General features: G+C 40.4%; 1 protein-coding gene across 1 annotated transcript in view; it reads left to right on the top strand.

The window, feature by feature from the left end:
- Nucleotides 1-17,438, top strand: part of LOC137968303 (vacuolar protein sorting-associated protein 16 homolog) — a 60,524-nt gene that overhangs the window by 703 nt on the left and 42,383 nt on the right. The window contains exons 2-12 of the mRNA XM_068814906.1: nt 1,009-1,097; nt 2,434-2,540; nt 3,380-3,508; nt 5,348-5,492; nt 8,487-8,602; nt 10,627-10,752; nt 11,650-11,705; nt 13,653-13,732; nt 15,317-15,406; nt 16,195-16,271; nt 16,991-17,116. Coding sequence (XP_068671007.1) covers nt 1,009-1,097; nt 2,434-2,540; nt 3,380-3,508; nt 5,348-5,492; nt 8,487-8,602; nt 10,627-10,752; nt 11,650-11,705; nt 13,653-13,732; nt 15,317-15,406; nt 16,195-16,271; nt 16,991-17,116 — 1,141 coding nt within the window. The remainder of the gene's footprint in view (nt 1-1,008; nt 1,098-2,433; nt 2,541-3,379; nt 3,509-5,347; nt 5,493-8,486; nt 8,603-10,626; nt 10,753-11,649; nt 11,706-13,652; nt 13,733-15,316; nt 15,407-16,194; nt 16,272-16,990; nt 17,117-17,438) is intronic.

Here is a 17,438-nt window from a genome sequence, read left to right as displayed (position 1 = left end):
GTGGACATTGTTTTTGTTGCTTAAGCTCAATGATAACTACACCTGAAGTTGATTTTCCTTGATAGATGTAGAAACGACCCAATCAATCTTAACACTGTAACAAAATGAGGAAACTCAGTCCATCCCCAGCATAATATTATCATAAATTTTCTTTTAACACCAGACTGGCAAAAATTTGAGCTTTTGATGTTTTTTTTATTTTTTACTTCCGGTCAGCCATTTTTATTTTACTCATGTTCAAAACTGAGGGTTGGATCAAGGGAAAGGTGACATCATTTACTCACTAGCTTAAAATTTCAGCTTATTATATATGTAAAACACAAGTTTAAAAGTCTGAAAGCCTGAAAGTGGCCGGTGCTGTATATTAATTCAGCTGGACACAGTCATGCAGACACGCACACAGGCAAGACTAATGAGTCTTTGATGCCATTTTTTCCTCGATCCAGCTCTCTCTCAAGGCTTTAAAAAACATAAAAAAGTGGTGGATCATTAAATAGGAAAATTCTCGTGGAAATAAACATGTCATGATGACTTTCAAAAAGAGTTTGAAGTAGTTTGCTTTGTAGTATAATATTGGAGACTATGCATGAGTGTGCATACAAAAGCAAGTCGAGGTAAGATGAAGGGTGCTATTTTCGGTTTGAGCGATTTTTCAAAGTCATTTAGCATAAAATGTTTGTCTCACCATTCCAGGAATAAAATGGGTATGAAATATGAAATGGTCTCGTCGCTGTCATCTTTGTCCTTGTGTGAGCTTCCTGTTACTGTACCTTGAAAGGGACCCAGATTCCATTAAATTTGTATTTCACCTTCCATCCTCCTACAAAACCTGTGCAAATAAATAATATTATTAATAAACCTATGAACCAACTTTATGTTGACGAAGAGGCTTAAATAGTTCAGTCTAAATCCGTTTTTGTTACCATCAACATCATTTTGCATTTTTGAAAATAAAGCATTTGATTGAGATTTGAGGATCCGAAATAACCATCATTTTTGTCTCTGCAGAAAAGTGGAGCTTTATAGCATGGCCTGGCAAGATGCCGTGGATCTGTCTAAATTTGTTGTAAGTTCAGCAGCATTTGGAGGTCCTATAGGTATGTTTGACCCACTGACCCCAGAGAGTGACACTTAATGATTGTTTACTCTGTCTAACACCAGTCAGTTTTACTCATCAGTTGGGGGCACCCTAGGGCATTTTAGGCGTAAATGGGTTAATAAAGATAGAAAAAAAAAAGAAGTTTTTAAGGGGTCACTCGTAATAGGTGTCAACATTACCTTACTCACCTTTATCAATAAAGGGCAAAATTACTGAGCGCTGATTGGCTGAGACAGAGGGTATTTTTGGTAATCAAGAGAGGGCTTACCCTTTATTGATAAACAAGTAATCGCATGAGTCCTCGTACTATAAAGGATTAATTGCACTTGTGTTTTGGAAAATTTCCAAAACACTCGTGCAATTACGGTAATCCTTAATAGTACTCGGTCTCATGTGATTACCTATTCAAACCGCCCCTAATTGACGAGTAAAATCATCTGGCATTAGACGGTGAAACCTGTAAGTCTCACTTTCTGGTGACAAAGGGTTAAAGTTCATGAATTCAAAATAAATGTCCAAGGCATAAAGAATATTTGGCAATGACACATGAATGTAACAATGTAATGCAAAATTTGTGATAACCGTTTCACTCCTAAAGCCTCCACTTACAGATTTTACTCTATCCATTGCTAGATGATTTCACTCAGTCAGTAACAGAACATAAATTTTCTGACCAAACAGAAGAACTCTGCCTTAAGTTGTTTCAAGCCCTCAGAGGTGAAGATGTTTCACTTGACGACTGTGATATTGTTCATTGAGTGCCGAGCCGCTCTGCCCAGAACAGGCCATTAATGCCATAAACTATAGCTTACTAAATTTTCACAGGAGCGGAGGGAGCATGCTTAAAATCACTCATTTCTTGACTACTTAACAATTATTCCTCGAGCCCGAATGGGTTCTGAGTCAATAGCCCACGAGGCCGAAGGCCAAATGAGAGGAATAATTGTTTTAGAATAATTGTTTTAGTAAAATCCAACTAGTTGGTCAAAAAAATATTGAGACAAAACATCTTTCGCTAGTTAAAGCTATACTTTAATTGTTGTTTTGGTTTTCAAAGCCGGCGCTATTTGCTTCTAGTGGGCTATAACAAATAGCCTACTAGTAGCTCAACCAATCAGAACGCAGCATTGATAATAGACCACTAGTTGGATTTTAACTAATATACAATAGCCCATCAGGTTAGAATTGTGTTCATTGTGGCCAACTTGTGCTAATGTACTGTGAGGCACATTATAATGAAAGCTGTTGAACTTTCTAGTTGTTTGTTTATACATTTAAATGATGAAATGAGTTATTCTTATTCCAATGTGTGGTATTATTTTGCAAACTTGCAGCTCTAATGCGAGATGACAAGCAGTTTGTTAGAGTCCAAGGGTCAGCTATTAATAAACCTGTCATTCACATTTTTTCTTCTGCTGGGAAAGAACTTGCTACAGTTAAGGTAACATTTAGTTTTCTGGAGCCATAGTCATTGTAATAGCACATCATAATTATTAATTTATTGTCAACCACTGGCTCAGTGATTCAAGACCTTGCTCTCCCACTGTATGGGATTTCAAAGAGAGCAAACTGCTTCACATAAAACTGCTAATGAATCTTTTTTAGTAATATGAGTATGATTTTTTTTCTTGAGAGTTCCAAGGTTTTTCATACAGGGGACCCATCATATGAAGACTTGATCATCGATGTACATAAAGGTTCCAAAGACCTTGCAAACACAACCTCATTAGCACTATTTTTCCTACTAAAATCAGAGATTTAAAAAAATTAGGGGGGGAGTAATAATTTAACTCCACTAATTCTCTTTCCACGCATTGTTTTTTCTTTGGGGCTGGACATTATCTGCGAACCAGCAAGTCATGCGAGCCATGCAAAGTTCGCATTTAAGTCTGAGCACCCATTTCAATTTAACACTGATAAACTGTTATTAAGTCTTAAGCACCCATTTTAAAATGGTTAGCTTTCATTAACTGGGTGATTCGTATGTTGACTTGCCATCTTGGCTCTCATGACTCACAGCAATGGCTGGCGTGCCTCACTGGCTCGCACATTGTCCAAACTCTTTTTCTTCATTTTACTTTATTTTTTTTTCCAAGTAAATTGTCAGCAAGTGGCCAAACAATTCTTTGCTGGGCAGATGTGAGTTTTTGATGCACAGTCATGATTCTTCTGCGCGGCTTGGAAAAATACTGTGCGACTCACAAAATATCTGTGCGTATTATATGTTAAACCTTCAAATAAGATGTATTTATTATTATCATGTGCTTTCCTTGATTTCAGTGGGATGGAAGTCCGATAGTTCAGATGGGGTGGTCCATCACAGAGGACCTGTTGTGCATGGCTAGTGATGGCAGTGTGTCAATTTATGACATGCATGGTGCAATTAAAAAAACTGTATCAATGGGACAGGTCTGTTTCCTTTTTATGATCTTGTTGGAAGGCCAAGAAATTGACGTAATAATTATTGTATCATAAGACAGCATTATATCAAAGCTCTGTGCTGTTCTGATTCTAAATCCAATATTGCAGTTTTAAATGTGCTGGAAAGCCAAAAATTCAAAAATAATATTGACATAATAACCATAATCATAATGATTATCATAACAATGATAATAATAATCATTAGTATAAATACACAGGTGATTATACAAAATTGCGTTCTCACTGGCTCGCTATCTCGGATTATCAGCGGATAATCACCTCAATGGACAAAATGGCTGCCGGTAGTCGTTTTGCCTCTGTAAGTGAAGATGATTTCACGTTGAAATGTTTTTTTCTCTTTTTTGAAATAATCATCTGTGTATTTATACTAAAACAATTATTCGCTTCAGGCTCAGTGATTATCGGTGAATATTCACCTCAACTTCATCTCGTTGAATATTTACCGATAATCACTTCACCTTCAGCGAATAATTGTTAATTATCCTGTGCTTATGCATTGCCATTATAACTTGGCTAGGGAAAAACTCTGGTCTTAAACTGGCTTCTCATTAAGGTGCAAATTATAAACTTAACTAGTATATACTAAAACAGTTGATAGCTTCTTTCTTCCTCAGAAAGATGGGGGGAGGGGGGGGGGGGATTATTAGAGTTATTAGAGAGAGGGGTCTTATTTTATAGGGGGCTGTAATAGAGGATTTAAGGAATATCCAAACAAAAGCTTGGTCACTCACTCAATTATTTGCTTGTAAATATTGAATATGGACTGAGTACATGTATATAAAATAATAGAGAAATGCAGAATTGGTGGTTTATGAGCAGCATGACTGAAAACAGTCACCATGGAGTGGTTTAATTTGGCATTAGTGGAGAAGTGTGCGGGGTTGTACTGCATAAATTGCGGTTGTACAACATTAGATAAACAGCCTGAAGTCTGCAGATTGTGTTTTTTTGTCATGATTATTATTGTCAATAGAAACCCCTTTAAAGTTAACAGTATAAATTTAACTTCCTAGTTATACAAAGGCCACTCTAACAAAGGTAGGAACGAATGAAAGAAACAACGATTGCATGTTTGAAGTGCCGGCTATAGATGTAGACAAAAGATAGATGTGATCCTCACACTAAACTAAACAATTTAAATAAGCAATAGACCATTTCCAAGTTCATGTCTGCTCCCTCTTCAAAGTAAGTCTAAGTGCGAAAGTTTTCTTGCGAAAACTAGTATTCATTCATATGTAAAGTAGAACTAATTACCGTCACGAAAACTTCACACTCAGACTCGCTTTGAAGAGGAGGCAGATATGATCTCGGAAAGCACCCATTGTCACTTTGTAGACACCTGAAAATTCAGGCGGCTGCAACTGGGAGTGTCTTCATAGCTCAGTTGGTAGAGCATTGCACCAGCATCGCAGAGCTCTTGGGTTTGCACCTCATTAAAGCTGAATGAATTTTTCGAGTGACAATTAAGAAAAATTATTATTGTCCAGTTTAATGTGCGAGGATCACTTTTCTATCTTCCAAAGATAGGAATGGAGTGTTTTTCCTTTAAACACTGTCGTTCCCAGAGGAAATCAAAAATAATAATATAGCAATGAAGAATAGAAACTTTTTAGCCATGGTATTTTCCCCTTTCTGAAGTGAATATGATCCACCAAAAGTTTAATAGTGCAGGCAAGTGAACAGCTAACTCATAGGCGAAAATTGGAGGCCTTTTGAAGTGGTTGACTTGAATTTCTTTCGATTTTCTTGTCTCAGATTACATGTTTATAAGTACCTTTGTCAATGGTTACCTTTGACCAATTGCAGGATGCCAAAGAGTCAAAGGTTATTGATTGTAAAATTTACAACTTTGCTGGAAGAACTGGCATAGCTATCTTAACTGGAAGTTATCATTTTTACGTCACCAGCAGTGTGGAGGAAGTTGGAAGTCGACGATTCTATGATCCTCCAGGTAAGGGAACAGGCTTTAAAAGGCATGATGATGATGGTGGGGACGATGATAATTAATTAATTAATTAATTATTATAATTGCAATATCCATTGAAAAGTTAATTGATGTACCGAGGCTCCAACACTGATTATTAGGACACTGCAAATAAAATCATCTGAAAATTCAAATCAACTGTTGCTTTTTTGTGGAACAGGGAAAAACTGGGGGACCCGAGAAAAGGAAAAAAACAACACAGCAGAAAATAAAACCCATCAAACTCAACCAACATATATTTAGAGTAATCCTTCATGCAACATTGCTAGAGAGCTTAGCGTTCTCTCTTTTGCCCCAGTGTTGCGTATTCTTGCCGTACAATGATGTTCCGTAGATGCAATTCCCAAGCTTGGTGTCTCGTGGATTGGCTTTGTTGGCTCTCTACTCATCCATGTCCAGTTCACCCAATCTGAGTCGGATCGTCTATGTCCTAGACGACCCGAATCGGGTCCAGTCGAGCCGTCTTGGCAAAAACGGGTCGTGTCAGGTCGCACGAAAGACAAAGTAATAAGCATTCCTCGTTCTTAAAGCAGGCACACAAACATGAAAATTTCTATACCATCTGAGCCGGGTCGACTTCGTCTCCTTCCGAGTCGGGTCGGCCTGGATCTGTCTCACCGGAAGTCAGGTCGTAAGGTGACAAAGGTAACACACGCATAGGGAGTGGTTTGCGTGAGAAGGCATACGTGGGGTTTGTACGCCGTCAGATCGAATACGGTGCAGCAATTTGGAACCTTAGACCAGGCGTAGAAAATAACGGCGCCCACAAGATCGAAATGGTACAAAGGCGGGTCGCTAGGTGGACTCTAAAGAGGTATCACAATACCTCTAGCGTCTCAAACATGCTCCAGGACCTTGGCTGGAGGTCACTAGAAAAAAGGAGCGGAAGAAAAACTCTCTCTCTTGTACAAGATCCACAGTGGACACGTTCCAATTAACGCCTCCAAATACCTCCGACCCATGACACGTAGATCCCGACATTCCCATAATAATAGCTTCATCCCCCTCTGTACCAGTACTTCGTCTCATCGCTTATCCTTCTACCCAGAACTATCCCTCAATGGAACAGTTTACCACAGTCTATTTTCAATTGATACCGATGACCCTAACACATTCAATCATTCCGTCTCATTAATCACTCATGCACATTCCTGTAAATTAGATATTTCTTTCCGTCATTATTATTATTATTATTATTAGTATTATTATTATTATTATTTATCTAAAATTATCCGCACAGCTTGGTCAATTGGATTTGTTCCAAGCTAATGGAAGAAAGCCTGCACAATCCTCATCCACAAGAAAGAAAACGTTAATGACCGTGCCAACTTTCGTCCAATTATTCTGCAATCTGTGCCCTTAAAGGTTTTTACCTCGTGCCTTCGTAATGTCATTTTCAACTTCCTTGCCGCTAATAATTATATTGAACATGAAATTCAAAAAGGTTTTACACCTGGTCTCTCAGGAACTTTTGAGCATACTTCTCAAATGGCTGATATCATTAACAAAGCCCGTACCAAGCAGCGTTCTCTTGTCATTACTCTCCTAGACCTTGATTCAAACCCCTCTCGATCCGAGCCGACCGCGGATTCGACCCGTCACCGGAAGTCAGGTCGTCCAAAATTGAAAGAAATAATGTGAACCTTCCTAGTTCTTAAGGACGGTGCCTACTATTGTTATTGCGCATACGCTCTGCGCATCTTGAGATACTCGGATTTCCTATCGGTGATGCTTACTAATACAGGGATATTTTTGCGCGGTTTAAAACTATCCGGAGAAAGTAGATCTTAGTAAGTACTCTTGGTATCCAAAAAGAAAATTGGGGGTAACCATGCATTTTTGAGAGATAATTAAGTTTTAATTTGAGAAAGAACGCCATACATTGCTTTGTATTTTAAAGCTTTTTACAAATATTATTCATGAATTATCTTTGAAAAATGCGTGGTTACCCCCAATTTTCTTTTTGGATTTTAATAACACTTGTTAAGATCCACAGTTCCTGCTTAATCACACACCGGGGCAAAAATATCGTTAATTAGTAGGCACCGTCCTTAAAGCAGGCACACAAACATTACAGTTTCCGAACCATCCAAGTCGGGTCGAGTCGATCCGAGTTGGGTCTACCTGGATACGTAAGAAACCAATAGAAAAAATTGGAAAGGAGAGGAGAGGGAGAAGAAGAGGAGTGGAACTTTATTTGTGTCTAGTCGTTCTAGTGCTGGATCACTAATTGGGGACACTGTAAACTGAAATTAACAATGAAAGCAAATCAAGGAGAGTACCCGGAGTACCCGCAGAAAAACCTCGCGGTGCAGCGTAGAGAACCAACAAACCCAACTACATATGACGCCGAGTTTGGGAATGGAACCCGGGCCACATTGGTGGGAGGCGAGTTCTCTCACCACTGCGCCATCCCTGTACCCCAATATAAAACCTTCCCGTGCACCCCAATATATAAATCCTTCGTCGTTCTTAAACCATAAACACGACAATGTCAGTATCTGTATCAGCGAAATCGGGTTGACCCACGTCGTGTCTTATACGACCTCAATTGTTTTTGCTTGCAAGCGCAAATGATGGAACCTGAACCAATGATGGAACCTGAGTCTCCCTATTCACCGTTCGTCCTACATTTGCCTCTCGACCCGACTTTTGGAAAGAAGGGTTGACTCGTTTCGAGTCGGGTCGACAACCCGTCTCGAATCGATCGGACAGAGTCGATCCGCCGACATTTTCTACCCTCCCTAATCGCCTTTCTATCTAAATTTGGTTAAGTTTCTCGCTACCCGACTTTTGGACAAAACCCAACATCATTCTCCGTCTAGGTCTACTTTAGTTGGTGTGGTTTGATGATTTTCAGTCTCCCCAGTTAGTATAGTACACGAGGAGCTCAGGTATAAAAACCAGTTTCACTTAAGGGAAGTTATCATACACACGATCCTTGTCTTTTGTACTTTAAAGGTTTGGATGCCCCGCCCAGCAGCTGGGTCATTTTGCCATACGACAGGGGCTCGTCATTATTGATAGCAATTGATAATTTATTGTACCTCACGGACAAGGGTCAGTGCAGTATGCAGGTTAGTCAGGAATCATTCTGAACAATGAGAGCCACTGCAATTGTGAAAGGTTAGACAAAGGTCACCAGTTTGCTGGAATTATCCAATTGCGGGAGAGAGTATCCAGACAATGTAACAGTTAAAGCATGTTTAACATATTATTGGCCAAAAAGAGGAAAAGTAATCGCGCTGCACGTGCGGCACGCATTTTAGCACAAGTTCGTGTGATGAGATTTGACGACAACGCGAGCGTACAAATGTGAATCTATAATACACCGGCCTTTTTACAGTTGTAGCTCAGTTACCCGGCCTAAGAATGGAAGTGAGGCTGGCGGTGAACCTGCTGCTTTTCTAATGCTAATGTAGACTAATTAGAATTACAACAGCACAATTTACATGATAAAAGTAGCGAGGTCTTTATCAATACAAGGTCATCGGCAGCCTCGCAGCCATTCATAGGCTAGGTCACTGAGCTAACAACTGTAAAATGGCCTATTCTCTATTTTTACTCTGAAACCGCTCGTACCAATTTATTTTTGGGATACTTCGCCCCTACGGTACGACGCGAACGAGATGGCCTAACCGCGAGAAACTTACGATAGTGTAAAGTTATATTTTGAGTTGACCTTTTCGTCAACGTCGCCGTCGTAGATCGTAAAGTTCCTACTGGAGGAAGCTATATACCACTGGAAAGCTAATAAAATGTAGTACAATTGAAAATGCCTTGAACTTTCACGCTTATATTTCAGAAAGCGAGCGCAAGCGCTCAAACGCGAACATGACGTTGTCTGCTACGCTGAATTGATAACACTTCCGTTAACACGGACATCAAACAAACTGCACTACTCACGAGATAATAAGCTAACAAAGTGTTTGAGGCTTTTTCAAAATTGTAAATAGTTTTCCCGTGTCGTCCAAGTACGTGGCGTGCGGACGAAAAAATTATATTGGCCAACTTTGCAATGGATTTTCTCAAGAACTAATTAGAATGTGGTTAAGCCTCACACACTTTGTTAGCTTATTATCTCCTGAGTGATTTAGTGCAGTTTGTTTGGATGTCCGTGTTAACGCAAGGGTTGTTAATTCAGCGGACCAGACAAGATCAGTTTCGCGTTTGAGGGCTTGTGCTCGCTTTCAGAAACTAAAAAAAACGTGAAAGTTAAAGACATTTTCAAATACTACATTTCATTACCTTTCCAGTGGCATATAACGACGCGAACAAGAGCAATTTTCCGAAAGACACCCCTGAAGGTTGACAGTAAATTTAAGTGCCCCTGTGATAAAAAAATCACTTCCTTTTATTCTTCAGTTTTTCAAAGTGCGTTTGCTTAACATCTGATAGCCAAAATTTTGAGCTTTGATTTTTATCCAAAGGCCTTTTACTTTCAGTTTAAGTCTTGTGTTTCACGGTTCGCCATTGCTCGTGTTCAAAACTGGCTGATTGCATCTTAGAGGGTTGTAGCCAGTGAAAAGTGACGTCAAAGGCTCACTAGCTTAAAATTTCAGCGTGTGAATGCAACTTATTATATAAGCAAAACGCAAATTTAAAAGTCTGAAAGCCCAAAACTCCCGTGCTGCATATTTCTGCGGCGTACACACGCATTGCATTCTTAAACTACTGAGCCTTTGACGTCATTTTCTCCTCGATTCAGCTCTCTCAAGATCTTTAAGTCAGTTAAAATAAACAGGTGTCTTTTTGAAATCAAGGCTTAAAACTTTGGTCGCTTAGTGTTTGGTTAACATAGTTTTGAAATCCAGAGAAAAATAAGAATTGATTTTTTTGGTCACATGGGTGGGGTGGGGGGGGGGGAGCACTTTAACGTTTTAGTCAAAAAGGAAAAGCAGAAAGAAATATACTGGGGCAGCTGCTCGAATCCCATGTGCCTAAAAACGTTTGTTTTGTCCAACTGAACCTCACGCCTAAAGTTATCAACTCGAGGTTCTTTCTATGTCATTTAGCAACTTCTTCTTAAGATCTATAGCCTCCTCGTGCGTAAAGCCTATTCGAAGCAAGGGAGAAATTTGACAACTTGCATGTTTTCCAGAACGTAACGTTCCATGAAGGAGGTCCGGTGACATCTATAATAGAGATGGCGATATCTCATAACTACGAGTACCTGGCAATGTTTACTGATACTGGACTATTGTGGATAGGATCAGCCGACTTACAGGTGACGTGCACTTTGATATTCACATAGACATTTTTGCCGCTGACCGAGGCCTCTGGAACGATAGTAAAGCCAACACTTGGGACGAGATAAATGGTAGGAAACGCAGATAATAGATGAAAGGAAAGTATGATCAAGGGTGGATCTTTGAAGTAGGGGGAGAAGGGCATTTTTGGACATATCTGTTGGGATATTTCTGAACCGCCATACATGTCCATTCCTTTAAACTAGTAGTAATCTCGAATTATTGAAGTGCGTTCGACAGTTGCTTAGCCTGTGTGTTTCGGTGGGATTCCAAGCTAGAAAACTAAGCCTAATCCGCGCATGGGTGCCCCTGCAAACAACAAAAGAATATTCTTGGCGGCTATTTTGGTGTCCCTTACAGAGAAAAATCTCAATTTCCTTTGGCAAGACCACACAATCACCCAATCTGAACAAAATTATAGGACGCGTTCTTCTTCGATCGCACGTTTCGTTGCTCGATTGATACATCTCAATAGAGCCTGGTCACTCACATGAGCAGCAGCCATGTTTTAATCGAAACAACAAACACTGTTTGCCAGAGGATACTGTGTTAATGCACCTATTGATGTTGAATGATCTAATGCTAACATTAGGAAGATTACAACCTTCAGTAGTTGCTTGGCAACGGGCGAAAGTACAACTGTAAAATCAGAGTCTCATACAGGGTTCAATGAACTCACAATCTCTGTAACACTGAGTAACACTGACTTCTGTGCTCTACCCTTTAAGCCACAATACCTCCTGGGTTGTTTTGTGCCTAAGGAGAACCTAGATAAACGACCTGCATGGAAGAGCAAACTTAATTAAGGCATGTCCCTGTGACATTATGCGAGAGTTCCCGTCGAAAAATGCTCTTTTCCTTTCTCTTTGCTTCAGAAAGTGTACTGTGAGTTCAACACTGCTTGTCCATCCAGACCCAAACAGCTTGCATGGTAAGCGTATACTTGAATGGTCTTTAGTCTCAGACGCAACAATTGGGGGCCAGCTTTTTAAAATAAGCTGACGGTATTTGGTTCTCAAACTTTTCGATATCTTTTTGAAATTAAAAAAAAAAAAAAAAACAGCCAACATAGTTTATTATTCTTAAAGGTTCACGGGTTTTGACATTCTAATGAAGGTGAATGTTGTTGGAAGAGATGAGGACGCATTATTTTCGATGTTGACTCGGGGATACTCGGGAAGAATCCGAGTGCTCCCGTTTGGAGGAGTCGAACCTACGACCTTTCAATTACCAGTTTGGATGCTACAGGAGACGTCTGGGAGCTAGGACTCGGGGACACTCGGAAAAAATCCGAGTGCTTCTTTGCAGGAGTCGAAGCCACAAACTTCCGATTACTAGTTCGGGTGCTATAGAAGTCTCGTGGGAGCTAGGACTTGGGGATACTCGGAAAAAAATCTGAGCCCTTCTTCGCAGAAGTCGAACCCACGAACTTCCGATTACTACTTCGGATGCTATAAGAGACTCGTGGGAGCCAGGACTCGGGGATACTCGGAAAAATCCGAGTGCTCCTTCCGCAGCAGTCGAACCGACGACTTATTGATTACTAGTTCGGATGCTGTTGGAGACTCGTGGGAGCTACACTGTGGTGGCCATTAGTTGACGAAATTTGGAACGCCATCCTTTTAATTTTGAAAATACAGAGAATTTATTTTCATACCAGAAAAAAGGCCGAAAAGTTTCATGGCTGTAAAGAAACTCACCCTCTACCCCTCCAACATGTGTCCGAAATTGCGAGATAAGCCCCCTCTGGCGTGCCATTCTTGGAAAGCTTTTAGGTCTTTTGCCGGCATAAAAACGCTCTGTTCCTGAAACATGACTGCGCCCTATCCATGAATTTGCCGTCTCGTATGGGGATCCAAGCAAGTAAGAAGGGCAGATTTTAGGCCCTTGTAATTGTCTGAGAATTCAGTCCGAATTTCATTCTGAGAAAAGTTCATATCATGTCTATTTAAGAAACGTTCATTTTATATGTCAGTGGTAATCATTTAATTGCACAAATTTCTAGTTTCTAAAGAAACTGTGGTGCTGCGTCGGTGGGAGAGTAAAACAGGAAAATTTGGTGTTATCAAACACCAAATAAACGTCGAATTACCACCGTGAAAGATTTGGAAAGCTGACGTTTCGAGCTTTAGCCTCAGAGGGAATAGAGGGAACTGTGGGTGTTGTTGGGTTTTATGCGGGTGTGGAAGAGCTTTGCCATTGGTGGAAATATGGTAACATGAATTTGTGAATAAATTAATGGAATGAGAGGCGTTCATTGATTCCGTTAGGATAGAGTATACCTAGTTGAAAGATGAATTTTTGTTCCAGATTCTTGCGGCTTTCTGTGTTCCCGTGGTGTAAACTGAGATAGGCTGCAAATTGTCATGTTGTGGTGGGAGTGATTGGGAAGATAAAAATGGCACGCAATTGGTTTGGATGCATTTGTGGTCTGCCAATCTTCTCCCTGTTTCGCCTATGTAGGTCTTCTTACATAGTCTGCAGGTTATGCAATAAATGGCATTTGCTCTTCCACACGGAAGACCTTAGACAGCAATGACCAGAACCAGGTTGCTGACCAGCGGTTTTCGTTAAAACAATGGTTTGCTGGGGGTGCTCAGTCTCACGGGCTCAGAAAACCTGGTCGTGGTCATCGTTATTTAAGGTCTTTCCTTCCACATCCGCATAAAAACCAACGACACCCACAATTCCTCTGTTTGATCTGTCGAATAGCCCGCGAACGCAGACGTATTTCCGGCAGTCGTTTCTCGCCCGTTTCTCGCAGGCTTTCTGAAGAAGGGCTAACGCTCGAAACGTCAGCTTCCAAATCTTTCACGGTGGCAATTCGACCTTTATCAACTCGTTTGATAACACCCAATCTTCCTATTTTATTACACAGGTGTGCAATGGGAGCTGTTATCTGTTACTGGGAGGATTATATAGATGTTGTGGGACCAACTAAGGACACCGTAAGATATCCTTTGGTATTATTTCATTTATCGTTACTCAAAGATCACATCAACATGCATGTTTTTCACCCGGCATACAGAGTGAGTGCCTTGGGTGATGAACGCTTATTTTAATAGGCGTTACGAAGTTTCCCCCACACTCTCCTCCTCCTCCTCGAAGAACGATAAACAACTGAAGCCCGGTTTACACTACAGAAAATTTTTGGCACGGTTCGGGTGAAATTGGCAAGGGTCCTAAAAAAAAAGGTTCGGCTCGGATAAAATTTGCCGTGTAAACAACCTGCCATGCCGAACCAAAATTTTTACCCGTGCTGGGACCTTCGGCGAGGTAGTCCGAGCACGGGTGAAAATGGTACGGGTGCTGAAAAATAGGCACGGTTAGGACGTTCTTCATTATAGTTGAGCTGCGCCTGGCTCCATGAGAAGTTACGTTAGCCCAAAAATTTTGGTATGGTATTTTTGGTACGGTAAAAATGGTGTAATGTAAACAAAGTTTGCTGTGCTCCTTTTTGGCACCCGTGCCAATTTCACAGGAGCCGTGCCAAAAATTTTCTGTAGTGTAAACCGGGCTTGAATTTACCGTATCCTTAAAATAAAGCTAACCCTAACACATACCTTCTTGTTGGAAATAGGTAGGCAAAGTGTAGACTTGCATGACATGACACTTGTGTTGGATATCAGAATCGGTTGTGCATGTAATTACTTGCATGTCTGGGCGTAAGCGATGGGTCGTGGTGTTGGATTTGAATGCGCATGCTCAGGGTTCAAGTCCGATTCTCATCACCAACTAGATGTCTTCAGTGAAGCAAAATTCAACTCTCCCGCATCCCCCGCGGTTTTTGAATAGTCACCTGGGTGCATCCACTTCGACGGTTTCTTAACACTGTTGTATTCATTTGAATTGTTAAAGTGCTACTATGAACAAAAATCAATTCCAGAGACCGAAGTTTTAAGCGTTCATTTAAAAAGGAAAACTATTTATTTTGAGAGAAATTTTCCTAATTAATGGTCCTTCATTACTAACTGTAATAAATCTTGAGAGAGCTGGATCGAGGATAAGATGACGTCAAAGACTGACTAGTTTAAAACTGCAATGCGTGTTGCCGCGCCTAAATTAATATGCAGCACGGGAGTTTCGAGCTTTCAGACTTGTAAACTCGTGTTTTGCATGTATAATAAGCTGCGTTTACACGCTGCAATTTTAAGCTAGTGAGTCTTGACGTAATCTTATCCTCGATCCAACCCTCTGAGGTCCAATCGGTCAGTCTTGAAAGTAAGTAATGGCGGACCGTGAAATCCAAAACTTGCACTCAAAGCAAACAGCCTTTGGATAAAATTCGAAGCTTAAAATTTTGCCAGTCAGGTATCAAGCAAACACGCTTTCAAAATCTGAAGGAAAAAAGGGAAGTGAATTTTTTGATCATAGTAGCACTTTAAGTTCCGTACGCGGGCACACAAGAATGGAAGCTCCAATATACATGCATGTCGTTTTTTTGCCAACCCACATTGCCGGTTTAATAAATATTACTAGGGTCGGGTAACACAAAATGGTCTGTAAATGGGAAGGAATTGGACTTGACTTGTTTCATATATCAAATGGATAGCGCAGTTCATCTGGTCCAGGAACTGGACGGTGTAAGGATCATTGGTAACGAGACACACGAGCTACTTCAGCGAGTACCAGGTTAATGTTGATTACAAGTTATAAAACACTTTAATTTGATAGCAACAGGCTTGGATTTTCTTTGTAGAAAGAGATTCCAACGAACTTTCACGAAGAGCGAATGCTACAAACGGTTTGCTTTGGAAGAAAAGTATTTGGTTTGTCAATCTTTTTTTTCCAAATCAGGTGATATCACTAAATTTTTGTGCTTAGCACCACGCCGCCTTTAGTGCCCAAGTTACGTGAATGACAAGCAAGCATTTGGACCGGCACACTAGCGTAAAAAAAGATTGTTTTGAAACGAAACGAAAGGAGTTTGTGGCGTCTAATAGGGAGTAGAGCAAAGGTGTTGCAACTCTAACGGCATATTAAAAGTTAACTTTTAGAAGTTTATTTCAAAAATGAAACAACATATCCAAGTGTGAAGGTACTTAAAAGCTCCTCGGTGTAACTGAAATGCAGCGTTCGCCCTGTACCCTTTCAAAAGAGTCTTTTTGCTCCCGAGTTTTTGTTTTGCATCTGGTGTTGCACGTCTTTTCAATTCCCATCTTAACCCTACTCTTATAATCATTTCTTAAACCCCCTTATGCACCGATGTACAAAAACATTTTGGTTTGGGTATCAGTGTTTCTCACCCATGCTCCAAAGGTTACAATTTGATTTGAATGAACGAGCGAACGAACTTTAACACTTGACACTTGAATAAAAGTTCATTCATTCATTCATTCATTCATTCATTCATTCATTCATTCATTCATTCATTCATTCATTCATTCAAAGCACTTTGCTCTTTGCTTTAACTTTTCAAGCTGCTGTGGAGCAGGTGTTCAAGATTGGATCCATGGAGCCTGGCGCTATGCTGTTTGATGCTTCCAAGGAATTTGAGGCGAGTGAACTCACCATGCCAGGAGCGTATATAGCATGAGGTTTGAAGAAGAATGTTTCGAGCGCTCCAAAGCAGGGAGAGCATGCTTCCCCAGAAAATTTCGAAATTTGGGGTCTCGCAAATGCAACTATTTCCGAAGGACGTTTCAATGAATAAATGCGAAGGAAAAGTGCAGTAGGCAGATGTTTAGTTTACCCATCTTTAGAGTTTTCAGCCAGCTACAACACAAACAGGGGGTTTTACAAGCAAAGGGCAAAACGTCGCAAAATCTGTAATAACATAATCGTCATAACCTTTCCTTCAAAGAGAACTAGGAACTGGAAAACATCGACTGAAATAACAAAAATTGCAAACAATCACATGCGCTTCAAAATCGAAACTTGAAGGGGAGAATATCTCAGCACTAGAAATTTTGAGAACAGTGGTTGTTTTATGAGTAAGGTTTAGGGAAACGTGGCCTTTGGTCAGTCGTGTGAATTATGAGCAAGAGTTGTGGAAATGCTACCCGGGTTTATCTTCCTTCTTCTAGTAGGCTTGAAAATTGCTTGCATTTGCAGATGTCATAATACAAGCAACACTTTTTTTTTCAGCTCTTTGCAACCAAAAGGGTGTTTCAACCGAAGCTGAACACACGAACAACCACACCAAATTCCCTTTTCTTGCCACTTAGTCGAATTTTTGCTTGAGTTGATTTGATGTTGTCACGTTTTTGAAAACAGAAAAAAAGTGCAAGAGCAGAGGAATACATACGCATGATCAAAGAACGCCTTCCTGAAGCTGTCCAGCAATGCATTCATGCAGCTGCGGGGGAATATGAGCCTGCGATACAGAGGAGCCTTTTGCGAGTGAGTAAACTGTCTATGATGTTTCCATAGTAACTCAGATTCTATAGCCATTATCACTTAAAAAAAAAAAATCGGACTGCAACAGTCAACTTCCTTTCCTTAGTGCTTTTGCTTTCACCGAGTTTTACTAAATATCAATGCTTGTGTCCAAAATAAGAATGCCCAGGGAAAACGTCACGGTGTCGTGGTGTACGAACACTCGTACACCCAACTTCTCCGTTTGGAAACGCAACATGATGCGAGCTGCAGATGAAGAGTAACATGTTATTTCCTCCACTGAAATCATTCAGTCCTCTTACACTCAACATGGCGGCACAGCAGA

Source organism: Montipora foliosa, chromosome 8 (genome assembly GCF_036669935.1).
Source record: "Montipora foliosa isolate CH-2021 chromosome 8, ASM3666993v2, whole genome shotgun sequence".
NCBI lineage: Eukaryota > Metazoa > Cnidaria > Anthozoa > Scleractinia > Acroporidae > Montipora > Montipora foliosa.
This window is presented reverse-complemented; position numbering and strand designations above follow the sequence as displayed.